Here is a 19,046-nt window from a genome sequence, read left to right as displayed (position 1 = left end):
TTAAAAACAACTAAAAGAAGATGAGAGAAAGGGATGAAGTGTACTGCTTAGATAGACCAACCAAGGGAGGGTTCTCAGAAGGCCTGAGTGACAGAGGGAGGAGTGCACTTCACCCGTGTCCTGGGGAAGATGTGCTGGGCAGAGACGAGCAGGGCACCGACCCTAACGCGCAGGGCACCGACCCTAACGCGCGCACAAATGGGGAACTACAGAAGTGGAGCAAGGCCACAGTTAGGGGGAAGGCAGTCCCAGGAGATGGGAGACATGGGAGCTGGAGAAGCTAATCTTATAGCTCTCATGGATACATTTGTGGACTCTTGCATGTTTAAGGATCTGATTTGTGAGGACTGGATTGGAGAGATCAAGAACAAAATTAAAAGAGGATCAGCTGGCAGCTACTATCCTATTTATTGTGTATAATAAAAGTTTAAAAATGTTTCTTCTTTCCAAATCAAACTAACTTAGGTTTATAACAAGTTTATAAACCAGAAATATCTGTGCTTGTTTGCAGAAATGATTAAGAATTAAAGATCTTAGGAACAGGTATTCACATTAAACAAATTTTTTTTTTATTTCAGTCTTTACTGGATAAGTTGTACTAGTAAACGGCTCACAGGAATGCTCTAACCAGGAAAGAAATGCTCAGGTTTATTCAGTCTGCTTTTGGTTGCGAGCCAGCCATTGACAGCTGAGCCACCTCCAGCCTTCCCCCTTTGCTTGTTTAAATGCCACTCATGTCCCAAGGATCTGTGTTTCCAAAACCACCATGAATAAGAGTTGTCTCTTTTCACCTGGAATTGACTTGTCTTCATGCTAAAACTTTTCATACTGATGTTTCTTTTTCTATTCTATCTTATAGTGTTTTGTCAAGTTACATCAATTTGCAAAAAGATTCTACAGTGAACCTAAATATTCCTCAAACTCCGGGACAGCATGGATTGACCTCCACACCTCCACGGAAATTCCTAACCCAGCACTCTCCACAGAAGCAGGAAAACGATACAGATCAGACTCAGGGCCAGCACAGTGGTTTGGCCAATGGTGTGGTGGCTGCACAAAGCCGGACCGAACGTGAGGGTGGGAAAGAGGCGGCGAGGAGCCCAGAGGCTGCTGTCCAAACTGCTGAGGCCTCTCCTGACACACACTTGGTGAATGGAGAAGGAAATGAAGCCGCCACAGATTCTGTATCATCTATAACCAATAGCCATGATGAAGATGCCTCTGACAGCAGCCGCCGGACTCCGGGTGCTGACTTAGGGCTGCCCTCCAAAGGAGGAGGGTCAGGGATGGAAGCTGAGCTACCAGAGAAGGAGAATGGCGTGAACACCACGGAACTGGATAAGCTGGACCAGCACCATGAAATGAAGGTAAGCATAAGCTGTCTCGTTGCAGAAGAAACATGGCCTAGTGTGTTATGGTCCGGGCTGTTTCATAGCACCTGGGAAATGAATGCATGACTCGGGTTATCCACACCAGCAGATAAACCATTTGCGAGCTCTGGGAGCTACTGCGTTCTACCCCCTCTCCGAAGTATTTCCCTTTTTCTTCCTGTGTGGCTTCTTTTGGTCGTTCTGTTGTGATTTCTAAAAGCATGGTTGTGTTGTAGGCAAACCACAGCAACCACGTTGTTTCCACTTGAGAGGCAGATGTTCTCTGTGACTCTAGATTTTGGTGCTGTAGACCAGTGTTGTTTCTGTGATATAAAAACCACAAACCTAAGTAGGAAAATGCAGGAAATACTAGCTGCCACAGCCAGGGGTGTCACCCTAGACAAGGGTGGGACTGTAGGAAAGTGGCCCAGCGTCAGGAGACGAGAGTGATCTGAGACCACATCCCTCACAGTGAAGCACGGCCTCACATGTTGCCCTCTCAGACTGCTTCAGTGTGTGCACAATAAAAATAGCTCAGGTTGCTGGGGCGACACCGTAGAGCTGAGCTCACATCAGATAGGAAATTTTGCTAGCTGTATTTTATCAGACTTTTAAGAAAATCTTTTTTAAGAATGAAAAAGAATATTATTGATCAAACAGAACCAGAAAATCTTGAGACTACTTCTGGCTCATCTATTAACTCATAGGTATTTTTGTATGCCAGCTATAGATTGTTTTGGTCTTGTTTATTTCAGTATCTTACTTTGGGATTTTAATTACATGGCTTTTATGCCATGCTTTGGATATCTTGTAGCAAAGGTGTCATGTAAGTTTCATTCTGAATTTTCCTAGTCTTTAACATGCTCTGTGTTTCTCTGAAAATGAGCTAGAATTCTTTTGCTCAGTTTTCCTCATTGATTATACTAAGTAAAATTAAAACTTTGACAGTTGTAGGAACATCATCAAATAGAAAATCCAAATCTTAAATCTATTTCTGATAATTTATGCTTATATACCCTAGCATCAGCAGTCTTAAGTAGAGGGCCAATTCTAAAATGTTAATGTGCTGACTGGTGGTTGTATTTAGAACAGTAGTGTCAGTGCAATCAACAAAGGTTATAATTCTAAACAGTTGGGTGGGAGAAAGTGACTCATGCTTCACACCATTGTCTGAAAAGCAAAGAAACACAGCACAGCAAAGGGATTCTCCTTGTTCATCAGTCGGCAGGAAAAGCCTGGTGTTTCTGCACGTGAGAAATGGTGACAGGAAGAGTCAGGCAGAAGCATGTTGTCTTTCACAGTTGACAGAAGAGACAGGCAGAAACACCTTGTCTTTCACCGTTGACAGGAAGAATCAGGCAGAAACACCTTGTCTTTCACTGTAGACAGGAAGAGACAGGCAGACACACGTCTTTCACCGTTGACAGGAAGAGACAGGCAGAAACACCTTGTCTTTCACCCTTGACAGGAAGAGACAGGCAGACACACGTCTTTCACAGTTGACAGGAAGAGACAGGCAGACGCATGTTGTCTTTCACGGTTGACAGGAAGAGACAGGCAGACGCATGTTGTCTTTCACGGTTGACAGGAAGAGACAGACAGACGCATGTTGTCTTTCACAGTTGACAGGAAGAGACAGGCAGACACATGTTGTCTTTCACGGTTGACAGGAAGAGACAGGCAGACACACGTTGTCTTTCACAGTTGACAGGAAGAGACAAGCAGACGCACGTTGTTTTTCACAGTTGAGATGATGTCGTCAAGGATCACTTGTGATGCAGCAAGTGCAGCTCCTATACAGGAACTTGGCTGGTGGCTTCTGCAATTGGTTACTAGCTACTTCTACGTTGTGTTATTTGCTATAGCTGCATATACTTAGATGACTTTTACTTGACTTGAGAGAGTGAATGCAATTTTCTTTTTCTTTCTTGGAAATAGATATTTTTCATACAATATATTCTGATTATTCTTTCCCCTCCTGTTTCTCTCAGATCATCCCTATTTCTCCATCCAGACAAATTCATACCCTTACTCTCTGTTTCTCACTAGAATACAAACAGGAAATCTAGAAATAAGATAGGAGCAAATACAGCAGAATAGGACAAAGCAACCTTTTTTTCTTCTTTTGCAAAGCTAATGAAGCATGGAGTAACACAGGGCCTTTTCCTGAGAGTCAGTGGATGGCACATGTGGTGTGGGGTGAGCTGTTGATCCAAACACCACCAATATCAGCAGGCGGTAGAGTGTTATTGGCTCCTTCTCTGAGACTTGCCACATTGTTTCATTATCTCAAAATGCAATATGTTAATGCTATAGGGACAGTGTATTTTGTTAATTTTGTTATTTTGTGTATTTTAGCACAATTAGGAATAAAAAAGTTCTTTTTAAATTTTTTAGTAGAATATTGTGGAGTAAGCAGTTTGGACAAGGAAGAAGTAATAATGCTCCTTCTGGCTTGTGATTGGACAAGCCAATAAAACTGTGTAGCTAAGGGATATAGACTGCATGACCACAGAGCCCTTTTCTGTGATAATGTAGTAATTCTTTGTAGTTGTGTATGATAAATTCCCTTGGTGACCTTCAGATCGTCCAATGCTCCTTGGACTTTCTAATGTGATGAATTTTTAAAATATGGAAAATTTTAAAATTCATCATGCACACAGCTGAAAAAATAATTACTGTCTTTATATGAGTGGATGAAGAATTTCAGATAGATCTCATTTAAACAAATATTCAACCTAATGGCCATTTTCCTGAGAGCTGGTTTGTAAGTTCTAGTGGGTAGCACACCTGCCTGTATACCCTTGATGAAGGAAGAGCTCTTCTCTGTCCAGAAAGGTAGTCCTCTTTACCTGAGTAGGAGGCTTTCAGGCCACCCATGGTGCGGCAGGGTGGGAAGGAAAGCCTGGCTAGCCGGCCAGGTTAAACAGATTAACCCTGAGGGTCGTAGCCGGACTCCCCTCCTGTCCTCAGTGGATGTTTCCCAAATGCCCACCAGCGGTGGGAAGATAAAAAGCAATGGCAAATGTTGTGGAATATTATTTTAACTGGGCAAAGATGTGTTCCATTTGTTTATGTTGTAGAATATTACTTTAACTGTGTAAAGGTGTGTTACTTTGTTTATGCTGCATTTGTTTAATTATGTAAAGATATGTTACGTTTATTCCACCTTGCCTGCCTAAGACACCTGATTGACCTAGTGTAGACAAAAGTTTCTGTCCTACCTGTCCTGCAGCCATTCAGTCCCAAATAGATAAACAGAGGCTTATATTAATATATTGATTATATTAATTATAAACTCATATTTATATTAATTATAAACTGTTTGGCCTATTGTTCAGGCTTCTGAGTGTTCCCCCACCTCTGTCTGCCAACTCACAGAGCCCCTGGAATTGCATATACACACGAACTTCCATGGCTTTATGTGGTTTCTGGGGCAAGGATCTAAACACTGGTTCTCAACTTGTATGGCAAACATTTTATCTGTTGAGTCATCTTCCTAAACATGTAGTGGGCCTCACCTGCCTTACCATGAGCTGAAGAAGAAAGGGAAGGACCAAGATATGACTGAGATTTAAAACACAAACTCTGGCAGTTTGAATAAGAATGGCCCCACAGGCTTGAATTTATTTGAAAGTATATATTTGAGTGCTTAGTGGCCAGGGAGTAGAATTATTAGGAGATGAGGTCTTGTTGGAGGAGATATGTCATGGGGGTGGGGCTTGGGGTTCCTAAAGCCCAGTGTCTCTCTGATCAAGAGATATATGAATGATCAGGATATAAAGCTCTCAGCTACTGCTCTACCGCCATGCCTGTCTGTTCCTGTTATGATGATTAGGAACTAACCCTCTAAATAAGCAAGCCCTCAATTAAATGCTTTCTTTTTTAAGAGTTGCCTTGGTCACGGTATCTCTTCACAGGACAGAACAGTGACTAAGACAGTAAGTAAGGATAAATTCAGTGCTATTAGCAGACGTCTGTGACAAGCTATATAACTGAGTACTGACGGACCACGGCATAAAGGTGGCTGGCTCTAAGGTTGGGCCTTGCTTTATCGAGGTGAAAGGTGTCCCACGGGGGCCCCACTGGGTATGTTAAAGAGGAGTCAGAGGGCAGAGAGTAAGATGGTTAGATGGTATGACAGCTTGTGACCATGCTCCTGAAGGATTTGTGCACAGAGAGCAGAGCCCATCAGCAGCCTCCCAGCCTTGCTGAGGGCCTGGGATGTGGGTATGAAGAGCGGGTCAGGGTTTGCAGCTCAGCGATAGGAGCCAGGGAGAGTCGAGACCAACGTGGGCTCAGCTGAACCCTGAAATAAGGCAGAAATTCGGAAGGACCTGCTGACGTCATGGTGTGCTAGAAGATCCGGTTTGTGCAGGAAAGAGGAAGGTGGGGTCTTGAAAGCATCAGTTGTATGTGTCTGAGAGAACAGAAAGAAGGCCTGTACCATGGTCTGGTACTCAGGAACAGACTTGAGGTATTTTCTAGGTATGGATACCTCTGTGGAAAGTGAATACGTCATTTTGGAGACAGGGTGGATCACAAAAATAAATTTTTAATTTTCTGGGTTTTTTTTTTTTTTAAAGAATTTTACATATCATTCCTACCCATGTCATTCCCTCCAAAACCCATGGTCTGTTCTTTGATTGTTATTGTCACTAGCATCTATGTATGTGTATTTAAATGCATGTATACACACCTACTGAGCTATGTGGCTCTTCTCTTCTATGCATGGGTCTAGAGGCTTACCACTAGGGATTGTACAACCTATATGGGAGCTCATCCCAAGATGAAACTAATTCTCCCTGTCTTAGCAGACTGACAACCTGTAGGTCTGCAGCTAGGTGTCATTGTGCCGGTCTTGTTCAGGTGACCATACTGTCGAGATTCCATAGGCGTATTTTCTGTCCTGCCTAGGGAACACTGCCTAACAACATTGTCCGGGGCATCTGACTTGCGTTGTCTTCCCACCCACGCTTTCACACTTGTTCCTGAGCGTTAGGTCAGAGTTTCACTGCAGATACATCAGTCGGGGGTGGACACCCTGCAGTCCCCTCTTCTCTGCATTTTGACTAGATGTGGATCTTTGATGATGGGTAAGATTTATACTTATCTGTGGGTATAAAGATAGGTGTTCAGAATTCAGTCAGAAACAATGTTTATTTGGGAAAATGGCAGCAGAAAGTTCTCCTCTCAGGTCACCAGCCAGGGTATTTGGCCTGTTTCCACTAGCCATGAATCCTCCCTTAAGTCCAATTAGAAGATTATTGGCTACCCCCACATAAAAGTGCCGCTATTACACCATTGTTGATGTCTTACAGGTTTAGTCATGGGTTTCGTAGTTGTGTAAGACTGTTATTTGTGAAGGCACTGAGGTGATGCATTGAGACTGAAGCACCACTTGAATTAGAGAACACAATGTTTATTTCCTACGTCGGTGCCAATTTTTATGAAAGAACGGGCCTCAAGAAATTCTGAGATGTGCCTATACAAAGCCACCCCCTCTTTTGATGTGGAGGAATTTAAATAAGGAACAGCAAACGTGGGTAGAAATTCCCCAGAACAGAGAATCATTTCACCAGTTCCCATAAAAGCCTGGTGGTTCACATGACTCTTTTGCACGCACGTGTGAAGTAAGCCCAAACGAGCATATGGGAGATGGGACAAACTGCAGCAAATTTGTAATTTGTGAGCAACGATTTAAAGTTAAGTTTTTCCTCCTTAAAATGAAATCACAAGAGAGCTCATATACTGAAGAGCTAAGAAGCGTAATTTCAACCACTCATCCATTGCAGCAAAGCAAAGCCGTAGCAGCGAGTGACGGGGGACGAACCGTGGAGAGAGAAGTGCCTGAAGGGATGTGGAAATTACCGAGATGGCATTGTAGACTGAAAGAAATTTACATACGTATTCTATTACTGTAAAGGGGAAACTTTTCTTATTATGGTGGTTTTATTGAAATATATTTTTATTTGGAGAATCCTGAGAATCAACTTTCAGTATATGAGTGTAGTCACATGATACTTAGGTGGTGGTGTTTTTGTTCTGGTGTGTTGAGATTGCTATGCTGCTGTAGGGAGGCTGGTTTTCCCAAACAGAGTCTCTCTAGCCTGGACTGCCTAGAAACTCAGTGATCTTCCCAATCTCAGCCTGCTAAATGCTGGGACGACAGTCAAGAGCCTCCGAACTAGGCTGTAAAAGGATTTGGGGCTTTGGAGGGTTTTTCTTTGTTTGTTTGTGTCTAAGGAATCAGCTGAATGGAAAGAGCCCAGCAGTCTAGAGTGGACCAGAGTTCAGATCTCAGCGTCCATGAAAAGGCCCAGCTCCCCGTGCAAGGCTATGGCCCCAGCCCTGAGCGGGGATGGAGATGGGATCAATGGCTCTTGCTGGCTTTCAGCCTAACTAAGAAAATAAGAGTCCTGTGTTCAGGAAGAGACTCTGCCTCAAGAGCATAGGTAGAAAATGGGCAAGGATCCTTGAACTGTCATGTGACTTCTGTGTTAGTGTGCACAGGCACACGTATCTAATCACACGCAAATGCACACACAGTCACAATTACATAAAGAAATCTTTAAAGAAGTAAAATCCTTTTACCTTAAGGAGGGGTAATATAGGGTACTTCATATTAATTACTACATTTTAAAAATTTTAGACTCGTAATTATTTGTTAGTTATCTTGAAATGGCAAGCCTGTTTGTTAGAATTCTCTGGGAGGAAATTGGGTTGTTTATTGAATCAGAGTTAGGTAGCTGTTATTGTTTCTAAGGCTCACAGTGCAGACGGCTTCTCAGTGAAATGTTGAGGGCAAGGAAGAAAGAGCTCGGATAATTCTGAATTTGCAAATGTTAATAAACTGTAGTTACTTATTTAAATATCCTGTGTCAAAAAAAAAATCAGGCTAGACCCAATATGTCAATGAAACTAAACCAATTTCAGTCTGGAGATGTGGCTCAGTCAGCTTACTTGCCCAGTATGTTTGACAGTTCCATTATAAGCACCACAAAAAAATAAGATAACACATAGCCACTTCCTTATTTACACATAAATTTAATTAAGCCCGGTGACATAAAAGGAAGCATCAAATCAGATTAACATAAGTTTCTCCCGAACTCACAGAACACAGGTCACGTCTGTAATCCCCAAATGTAAGGATTTCTTCCAAGCAGGGAGCAGCAGTCAGCGGCATGGAAAACTGCCGTTACCTTGAATTTAGTTAGTTACTTCAGACACTAGCTCCAAGCTTCATGTTGAGGGCTCAGTCTCCAAGACCCACATGCTTCACTTGCATTGCAAACCATAAACTCAAACTGGGCTTCTGGCCGTCTGCTATAAATGAATTCACAAGATGTCCTCCTCAGGGTTGATTTACTTGAGTGGTTCCCAGAACTAAGGGAAGGAAATGCTTCTGTTTACTGGTTTCCCGTATGGAATGTTAAAAAAAATTAAAGACAGATGTGTAAGGCAAGGTACCAGAGAGGAGGTCAAGCCTGCCCTCTCGGGTATCTTTGGCTCGCGGGAAGCCTGTGTTCAGTTGCACAGATACTCTTCAAGCTGGGTTCTTCCACTTGGTCGGGAGGTACCACTGAGTAGGCACGGTTGTTAATAGAAGGGAAGGAAAATTATGCCTTTCTCTTCAAGTTCTCATTGGTATTCTTTCTTTGCTGGTATGGACAGCACAGGACACCTTCTAAATGAAGGGGCTCATTGGGGTCTACTCTTTATGGCCAGCTCCAGGTCAGAGGTGTGGAGGAGGGTTATTTGTAATCTGCCTTGGAAACACATAGGAAAATTTTCTTAGATCTGTCATAATATATGATAAATATCACAGAACCCCGTCTGGGTAGATATAACATTTCTTCATAAATCTACCCATAGGTGTGTTTTAGAAAAATAATCATTTAAATTGGAAACTGTTTTTTTCCATTAAAATTTATAGATTTTTTATATACCTGATGATTATGAAAATGCTGTTAAAAAGTCTGTGTCAGCTGGAATTTCTTTGGGGAAAAATAAAATATATATTAAAATGCACCATAGCTACAACATTCTGTGTTAAAGCAGGTTTTGTTAACAGACAATTTGTATCTGTGTTCTTTGCTTATATCATACGACCGGAATTGATGTCATGACTTTTTAACTGTGTGACCCAGCCGTCTTCAGCTCAGGATTTTTGTTGCGTGTGCATGGCCTGCAAAGCAAGAATAAAAATTGTCCCTATTTTATAGCTAAAAAGATGACAGAGGCTGAGGCGTACTGACACACGTCTTTAATCCCAGCGCTGAAGTCAGAGGCAGGCAGATCTGTGTGAGTTCGCAGCCACCTTGATATATATATATGGCAAGTTCAGGACAGTCGGACTGCATAGAGAGACTGTCTCAAAACAACAAAAGTAAATCAACTTACGAAAGATATGACCACGTTTAGCACATAACTCAAAGTCAGCGATTAAATGTTAAAGGCTCTTTAGATGTTGTTAACATGTGGAGGAACCTAAACCAACGCTCCGTTAGTCTGAACCTCACCTGTTCCGAGAAAGCGAATCTAAGCGATTAACCTTGCTGCCAATGAGCCTAATGAGGAAGACCTCTGGGCAAGGTGAGTACTGCTGCCACCCCATGGGCTCTGCCGAGTATGACATGTGTTCATACTTGGCCAGGTTCGGCTCAAGTACTTTGCAGTCAATAAAACATTGTTTCTTCTAAGCATTCTATTCAAGACCCCAGAGATCTGTGTGACCTCGGTGATGACCTCATTGCATGTCAATAATAAACACTGTAACCTGTCAGTGTGTTTTATGGCCCATGAGAAATACTTTATTTTACCAAAATAAATCTGCTGAATTATGTTTTTAAATAGTGTCAGGGGCCAGGAAAATGGCTCAGCACTTGCTAAACAAGCAGAGGGCTAGAGTTCAGATTCCCCAGAGCCCATGAGTGGATGTGGTGACCACCTATAATCCCAGATTCAGGAAGACAGATACTGGATCCTCGGAGCAAGCTGGATGGGGAGGCTAGCCCTGTCGTTGTACTCTGTTTGATTGGGAGATGGATTGAGAAAGATTCCCAGCACTAACCTCAGGCCTTCCCACATGAGTTTATACACATACACACGCATACTATGTACACATGGAAAGAAGAAAAAAAACTACTGTCTGATCTACAGATCTACATGTAAGTCATAGAAAAAAATGTAAATGGAAAAGGTACATCATCTCTAGTAGAAAGAATGAAAAGAACTACTGACACCAGAAATAATGTGGATTTGTCACCAAGGTGTGCGGCTAAGTGACAAGGAGGATATCAAAGGCCACATTAGGGTGACTCCCCTTCACGTGATGCTCTGGGAGCGTGCAGACGTGGTCTCCAGAGCTGGATGAAGAGCCCAGAAGTGAAGAGGAGTTTCTACAGCAGGTGTAAAAGTAGAATTTAGTCATCATGGGAAATCCTGTACCTTGATGTGGTGGTGTTGACACGCTTGTATGAATTTCCTCAAACTCCAGAGGGTGCGTTTCACCATTAGAAGAGTGTGCTTTGGTAGGTCTGTCTCAAAAGTGTCGTGTTAATGCTGGCCAGTGTTTCTTTGGACATAAAGAATAATGTGTCTCATTTCTTCCTCTGAAGTGGATTTATATGTGTAAAAACTAAAGCTTTAGAGAGATTCCTCACACAGCTTACATAAGGTAAGCTCAGACAAAAGATGCTGGACTCAGAGGATATGGACTCTCTTGGTTGGCCTGAGCTTGACGAGAGAGTTGCAGAACAGGGTGACAGTTGGAAAACTTAAAGAATTAATGTTTAAAGTTTTATATTTTTATTTTATATTTGAGATTCTAATGAAATTACATTGTTCTTTCCCATTGCTTTTCCCTCCAAGCCCTCCCACCGGCCCCTCTCCACTTTCCTTCAAATTCATGGCCTCTTCTTTCACTAATTGTTATTACACATGCATATATGTATAGGTATATAAAATACACTCCTAAATCTGACTTGTTCCAGCCTTTTAATGTTTTTATGTTTTCAAGTATGCGTTTTCACAGGACTTGGTTATCCAAATTTTATGGACCATAGCCAACTAGCTGAAAAGGGGTGGTACCAGGATGGGAGACTTTAGGGTTTGATCATCAGGCAGAGGTTCTTGAAAAAAATGTAACTCTGACATCTTGTCAAAGTCATAGTAAATGCAAAACAGGAGTTATATGTAAGATAGGTACTCACTTTATCAGCAATATTTTATTGGGTGCTGGAATTTCCAGTAAAGCACTATAGTTGATGAAAGGAGTTTGAGAACTAACCAAAAAAAAAAAGTTTCTATCATCGTGAAACTAGCAAGGTTATCCAAATAAATTTAAAGGTTAAATAACATTTATTTAAGAAAGAAGCAGTAAAAGTTAGATTTAATCAAAGATAGCGAGAGCTGGGCGCCATGGAACACACCTTTAGTCCCAGCTTTTGGGAAGTAGAGGCAGGCGGATCTCTGTGAGTCAAGATCAGTGTGATCTACAAAGCTAGTTCTAGGCCAGCCAGGCCTACATAATGAGACCCTGTCTCAAAGGAAAACACATCGTCTGAGAGAGGTGAAAGGAGGTGTAACCGAGACAAGACGGCGGTAAACCGAGTCACACCTGAGCCCTGGACCCATTTTACTGGTTTCTCTGTTAATATCTATGAGCACATATTTCATACAATACATTTTAAATGCAAACTGTTACTTTCATAGTTAGTAATAAGGCATATTTCATACAATACATTTTAAGTGCAAACTGTTACTTTCATAGTTTAGTAATAAGGCAGCGTGGTGCTGTATGTAAAAAGTAGGCAAGAGAGAAGAAAGTATGGTGCTGGGCACCAACAAAGACAAAATGGGTAGTAGCGGTGTTGCCAGGCTCAGATGTCACAGCAGTTCCCTTGAGATCAGATCACCTGTCTGCTTGTGCTCGGATATCCCTGAAGCATTTGGGGAAACTGCTGTGATGGAGCTTTCTCATTAGGCGTTTGTTACTTAAGGAAAATGTCTAGCTTTCTTTTCTTATGTGCAAATATCTGTTTGGTTTTTTTTTTTTTAGGAGACTAATGAGCAGAAACTTCACAAAATAGCCAGTGAGCTTTTGCTTACAGAAAGAGCGTACGTCAGCCGGCTCAACCTTTTAGATCAGGTAACAGCTTGCGGCTACCCATCATTCTACCCTGGGAATGGGAACATTTCAGGAACTGCAGTGCGGTCCTAACTGGTTTGGGTAGTGAAAGCTATGTGCTCTAAGGAAATGTTTACAGCCTCATTGATAAACTTGCTGACTACATGATGTTTGCAGCTCACGACAGTATAGGTTTCTGTACGCAAGTCACAGAATGACTGTGTTCCATGATGTCAAACTTCGTTCTGTCTTGACCATTTATTGTGTTCTTGGAAGGCCATGTTAACTGCTGAAATTTAAGTAGACTCGACGGTTCCTTCAGTGATGCAGCTGTCTTGGCGCTGTGTCATGCCACAGGCTTTGGAAGCCCACTTGTTCAGCCTCGTGTGGAACCTGGCTGGTCATCCAGTCGGTATTGGTTGCACACCTGGGTCCACTGTTCCACAGTTTGTACTTTTATTGTGCAGCAGGCTCGAGCATGGTTTCTTCCGTACGCTTAGAGAGTTTCTGAGTGCATCAGGCTGACTTCAGAATGCTCTGTGGTCCCACAGTAGTAGGTCACCCACTACGGCTGGCATCTCTTGCGAAGAGAGGAAGTGGCCGTGTTTGAGGGTTTGTTGTTTTATTCTCCTTTCGTCACCGGTAAACTGGGATGTCGTGGGAACACACGGCCCTAGACATTACCTTATCTCTGGCTTCCAGGGTCAGCCATACACCGGTTGTCTGAATTTGGGGAAACCACTTTACATCTGTATTCTGTGCAACAGTGAAGTTGTCGTGCAGATTATTGGTGTCAGTGAACTTCACTGTGAGACCGAATCAAGCCTTTAAGATGAATCTGAGCCTTTAAGACGGCTTTTCTTCCATATGGGAATGCAGTCTTGGAACGAGTAAGCACTCCATGGTGAAAAGAGGTCTTTTCTTTTAGGCAAGTTGTTATTTTTCTTTAATGTCAACTTACTTTGACTACTTTTGCCAACGTTTTAGATGCCTTAATCTGTTAATTATATGGTACCCCATCTGCTAGTCTTTAAGGAGATAATTTTGTAGCATGTTTTGCCTCCCAATCATAAAGAAAATTAATAATCATTTGGACATCATGAGGGAACAGACTTTCATCTGCCTGGTTCTAACAAAAGGGCAGTTAGGAAGTACTGTAGCCCTAGCGGAGTGTAGCTAAAGGCTCAGAACTCTTTGTTTTGTCTGTTATCTTCCAGGTACATGTTACAATGTACAGGAAATCCCCGAGCACACAGATAAGCGTTCAAGTTACCATGCATTATTATCTATTTGAAAACCAATTACAATATGAGAACTAAAAGATTGTTGCTGTTGTTTTTGTTCTCTCGTTGTCCGGATATTAAACACCGCTTCTACTATGGGAATTAAGTTCCCTATCCTCCCCTTTCAAGATACAGAGTATTAGCAGGAAGTGCGCGATGTCAGCAACCACCACACCTTAGTTATCTTTCTGTTGCGTGTTATAACCCTGACAGAAACAAACTAAGGAGGGAGGAGTTCCTTTTGACTCACGGTTCAAGGCAATGGCACAGCCCATCAGGCAGGGAAGGCCAAGAGGATCAAAGCTTGATAAAACTGGTCACATTATATCATAGTCTAGAAGCAGAGAGTGGCTAGTGTGCTGTGCTGCTCAGCACCCCTCCCCACTGACCCCCACCACCCACATGGGCAGGTTTCCCATCTCAGTTAATGCAATCAAGATGATTACCCACAGACATGCCCAGGGCCTGCCAAGTTGACAGTTACCACCATCACACACCATTAGAGCAATGTATAGTTGCTATAGATGTCATCCAAACATGGTAAGGGAACATTATCACACTGTACATGTAACCTTTTCACATCCCTTGATTAAGCCATAGATGAGAGGTGTAAATCCCTGTCAGTTGGAAATTCTCTGGCACAGAAAAGCTGTATTAACTATGGACCTTACCATCATCCTATAGGAAAAGTTAAATGAATAACACATAGGTGGGGGCACAGTTTTAGTTAGAAATAAATCTCCCTAATTCACATTTAAAATTGTTCAAAATCAAGGCATGCATTTCCTCCTACCTTTCAAGGAGTGATTGATTTCTTTTTTTTTTTTTTTTTTTTTTTTTGGTTTTTCGAGACAGGGTTTCCCTGTAGTTTCTAGAGGAGTGATTGATTTCTTAAGCCACAAACTTCCCCATTTATTCAACGAGGTGTCGTTTCGAGCCCAGTGCAGGCCTGCCACAGTGAAAATCAGATAACCAAGAAATCTAAGTAACATTTGCTTTATTCTTTTATTCAGGTATTTTATTGCAAACTGTTAGAAGAAGCGAACCGAGGCTCATTTCCTGCAGAGATGGTGAATAAAATCTTTTCTAACATTTCATCAATAAATGCCTTCCACAGTAAATTCCTGTTGCCGGAGCTGGAGAAGCGGATGCAAGAATGGTAAGAGGAGAAGCAGGACCGCTGTGCCTGAGACATGTATGCAGGATGCTGCACTTCAGCCTTTACAGTAGAACAGATACACCACGCGCTGCTAATATGACAGTTAGTATAGTGCCAGATCTTCGTATAGAAACAACTGGTAGATGCTGGACTGTATTCTTGGGTTTCTTGGAATAGGCGTTTGCATCTGTTCTCTCAACGGTACCCTGACTAGTGAAGACAGGACCAGGCATGATCGGCAACTCCGAGAGTTCTGTTGCCTCTTTCTGCGATTCCTAAGCTCCCATCTGAAAGATGTATTCTTGCTAGTGCTGAAATAGATCATACAGAGGGCCTGCTCTCTCTGCAGGCCTACTGATTTCCTCATTCTATAAGAAACCTTAATGACCTTTCTCTATTTAATTTAGGGAAACTACTCCCAGAATTGGAGATATCCTGCAAAAGTTGGCTCCGTTCCTGAAGATGTACGGAGAGTATGTAAAAGGCTTTGATAATGCGGTAGAACTGGTTAAGAACATGACAGAGCGCGTTCCCCAGTTCAAGGCAGTGACGGAGGAGATTCAGGTAATAGTCCACTTTTCTCCCTGTTCACAAGTTAATTTTTCCTGAGAAATTATATGGTCTTCAAGATCTCAAATTGAGATGAAAGTATTTTTCCGAGAAACTAAGCCAAAATCCATTCTACTCTTAAATTCTGCAAAGACAGTATCTGCACAGTTAAATCAGTTATTGAGTGCGTACCTCCTGCTAAGTGCTTGAAAACACTCAGTGTGCATTGCTTTCAAACTTTTTAGTTAAAATATGCTTACAGCATTTTTATTTGAAATTATTACTTACAACATTTCTCCTTTCCCCTTCTATGTTCCTCTTACTCCTCTCAAATCTATTGCCACTTCTTTAACTGTCATTGTCACGTGTGTGTATAAATGCACACATACACCACACACACATACCCCATACACACACCACACATATATGCACCACACACACACACATGTGCACACACACCACACTCACATACCTGACACACACCCCCACAGTCCCCCGATACACACCCCACACACACTGCACACACACATGTACGTACACACACCATATGTGCTCACACACTCTGCTCCATCCACCAAGTGACACATGTTTTCAGGGCTGACCACTTGGTACTGAAAAACCAATTATGGGCTCACTCCTGGAAAAGACCAAATCTCACCCTCTCAGCAGCCATTAATTGCCTATAGTTCTGTACCTAGACGTAGACTCCATACACTCACCTCCGTCCACTTTAGCATGTTTGTTGTTCAAGTCTTGTTGAGGTTTCAGGAATGAAGCATCCCTGTCATTTCTAGGAGACTCAGTCTTCCAGAAGACTTTGTGATTCTCTGGCTCTTGCACTCCCTCCACTCCCTCTTCAGCGGTGTTCCCTTAGCCTTAGCTAAGAGATTGTACTGTAGATAGAGCCACTGGGGCTGGGCCTCTACATCCGGTTCTGTAATGGTTTCCATCTTCTACAAAGAGAAACTTTTTTGATCATGGGTGAGAGCTACACTTTTGTATAATTATGAGGGTAGGTATTCAGGATGCAATTAGGATTTGGACTGCTTTAATAAGTGGCAGTAGTAGGTTCTCATACAAGATCCAGATAGCACTAGCCATGAGTATGTAGCTATATTTCCACCTGGTAATTAGACCTCAGGTCCAATCAGACAGCTATTGATTATCTCCAAGACATGATCACCTCTTTTGGACCTCTGAGGGCATCCTACCATGCTAGTCATTTGTGTGGTTCGTAGGTATCACACCTGGGTAGGACTATTGAGAGCCTCCCCACCCACACCAGATTGCATAGCAAGTAGGCTAGTCCACAGTGTACCATGTATTACCAGTGTAGTACCATGAAGGCTAATCCACAGAGGGGATGCCCTTAGGTCAGATCCATCTTGATTCCACTGAGTCCTGTATCTGAAGTATGTGGTATCTTCAGCAATAAGGACCTACCCTCAAATTCGAGAAGGCAAGCAACATCAGCAGCAATCATCCATAAGGCTTGGGAGTCTCTTGGACTCATCCAACCGACAACTCGAAAGGAGGTTTCTCATGCCTGGTGCTGAAGGCTTTGGTAAATAGCAATAGCTCTTGCAGGGATCATTAGCACTCCATGTTATAACCTCATTAAAACTGTGTGTGTGTGTGTGTGTGTGTGTGTGTGTGTGTGTGTGTGTGTGTGTGTGTTAGGAAAATACAAAATATAATTCGTTATAAGTTTTTGAAACTCTTCAGTGTTGTCTCTCCATATGTCTCTCCATATATATATATATATATATATATATATATATATATATATATATATATATATATATATCTCCGTTAAAGCCCCCTCCCCATTTCCCCATTTCTCCCCTCATATCTCTATCCTGCTATTCCGCTCTCCAGTACTGCTCTCCCAACCCCATGGTCCCTTTTTACCTTCCTGACTTCTTCAGTTATTCCAGTTATGTGCTCACATCTGGAGATGAGGAACTGGGAACCACAAGTGAGAGAGAGCATGTGGTGTGTTGGGTGTCTTCTGGGTCTGGGTTACATCACTCAATGCAATATTTTCTGCTTCCAACTGTTTACCTAAAAATTTCATTTTTCGTTAAGAGCTTAATGGTACTCCATTGTATAGATGCACCACATTCTCATTGTCCAGTCTTCAGCTGAAGAGCATTTCGATTGTTTCAACTTCCTAGTCTTTGTGAATAGAATGCAATGAATACAGCCGGGCAAATATCTGTGGAGGAGTCCTTTGGGCATATACGAAGGAACGGTATAGCTGGACCATATGGTAGATTTATTTTTAATGTCTAAAGAATTCTCCACACAGATTTTGAGAGTGGCTGCAGCAGTGTACAGTCCCACCAAGAGTGAATGCGAGTGCCCATTTCCCTTCATCTTCTCTAGCCTCTGTTTTTTGTTATTTTGTCGATCTGAGGCATTCTGCTTGCTCAGTTCCATAATTACTGGGCGTGATGAACATTTTTTTGAGATCTTTCTTTGCTGTCTTTATTTCTTCTTTAGAGACTGCTGCTTAGATCCCAGGCCTAATACTGAGTCATTTTTTTTTCACAGTTCTTCACATAATCTGAATATTAACCCTCAATCAGATGTATACTTAGCAAAGATTATCTACCACTCTGTGGGCTCCCTTGTCATTGTATTGTTTCCTAGCTGCACAGAAGTTTATTTTTTTTTTTAATTTTATGAAGGTCCAATTTGTCAATTGTTGCCCTTAACCCATGAGTAGAAAAAAATCTTCAATAGAATACTTATAAATGTATCAAGATTATTCACTGTGATCAAGGTGATTTTATCTCAGAGATACTAGAATCCGTCAACATACATGAATAAATCCCTAGGAATAAGTTTAACAAAGGAGGTGAAAGACCTCCACAGTTAAAACTTCAAATCTCTGAAGAAAGAGACTGAGAAACACGCCAGATAACAGAAAGACCTTTAATTCTTAATGGAAGGTAGAAGTAATATTTTGAAAATGACTATCATACCAAAAGCAATTTACAGATTACTACAGTTCCCACAATATTTTTCACAAAAACAAAAACCAAATTCTAAAATTCATATAGAACCACAAAAGACCCCATAGAGCTGAAGCAATCCAGAACAAAAAGAATAATTTAGGAGGAATTACAAGACACATTACACAATAGTAATAAAAACCATATGGTACTGACAAAAACAGATATACTGAATAAAGTAGAATACCCAAAAATAAGAATGAATATGTATACCAATCTAGTAAATAACAGATATGCCTCCTTCCCACCCCCACCCCCAAAAAAGACACGGGAGGAACTACAGCATCTTCAACAAATGATACTGGGGAAACTGGATGTCCACATATATAAAAATGAAATTCAGACTCCTATCTCTCACCCTGACCAATAATCATATTTAAATGAACCAGAGACGTCAGTGTGAAGCATTTTTCTGAGATTCTAAAGGAAACATGGGTAGTACTCCCGAAGGTTTGGGTGTAAAAAAAAACATTCTGAATAGGAAACTAGCAAAGGTTAGTCTTTTAGAGTGCTCTAGTCACTGCTCTATTACTG

The 19,046-nt window shown here is 41.8% G+C and overlaps 1 protein-coding gene across 4 annotated transcripts in view; it reads left to right on the top strand.

Moving 5' to 3' along the window:
- Fgd4 (FYVE, RhoGEF and PH domain containing 4) overlaps window positions 1-19,046 on the top strand; it is a 120,937-nt gene that overhangs the window by 66,275 nt on the left and 35,616 nt on the right. For all 4 annotated transcript variants that reach the window (XM_038344849.1, XM_038344850.1, XM_038344851.1 and 1 more), the window contains 4 exons: window positions 860-1,367; window positions 12,433-12,522; window positions 14,798-14,943; window positions 15,351-15,507. In XM_038344849.1, coding sequence (XP_038200777.1) covers window positions 860-1,367; window positions 12,433-12,522; window positions 14,798-14,943; window positions 15,351-15,507 — 901 coding nt within the window. The remainder of the gene's footprint in view (window positions 1-859; window positions 1,368-12,432; window positions 12,523-14,797; window positions 14,944-15,350; window positions 15,508-19,046) is intronic.

The sequence above is a fragment of the Arvicola amphibius genome, chromosome 10 (genome assembly GCF_903992535.2).
Source record: "Arvicola amphibius chromosome 10, mArvAmp1.2, whole genome shotgun sequence".
NCBI lineage: Eukaryota > Metazoa > Chordata > Mammalia > Rodentia > Cricetidae > Arvicola > Arvicola amphibius.
Note: the sequence above shows the minus strand (reverse complement) of the source record. Positions and strands in the feature narration are given on the sequence as shown.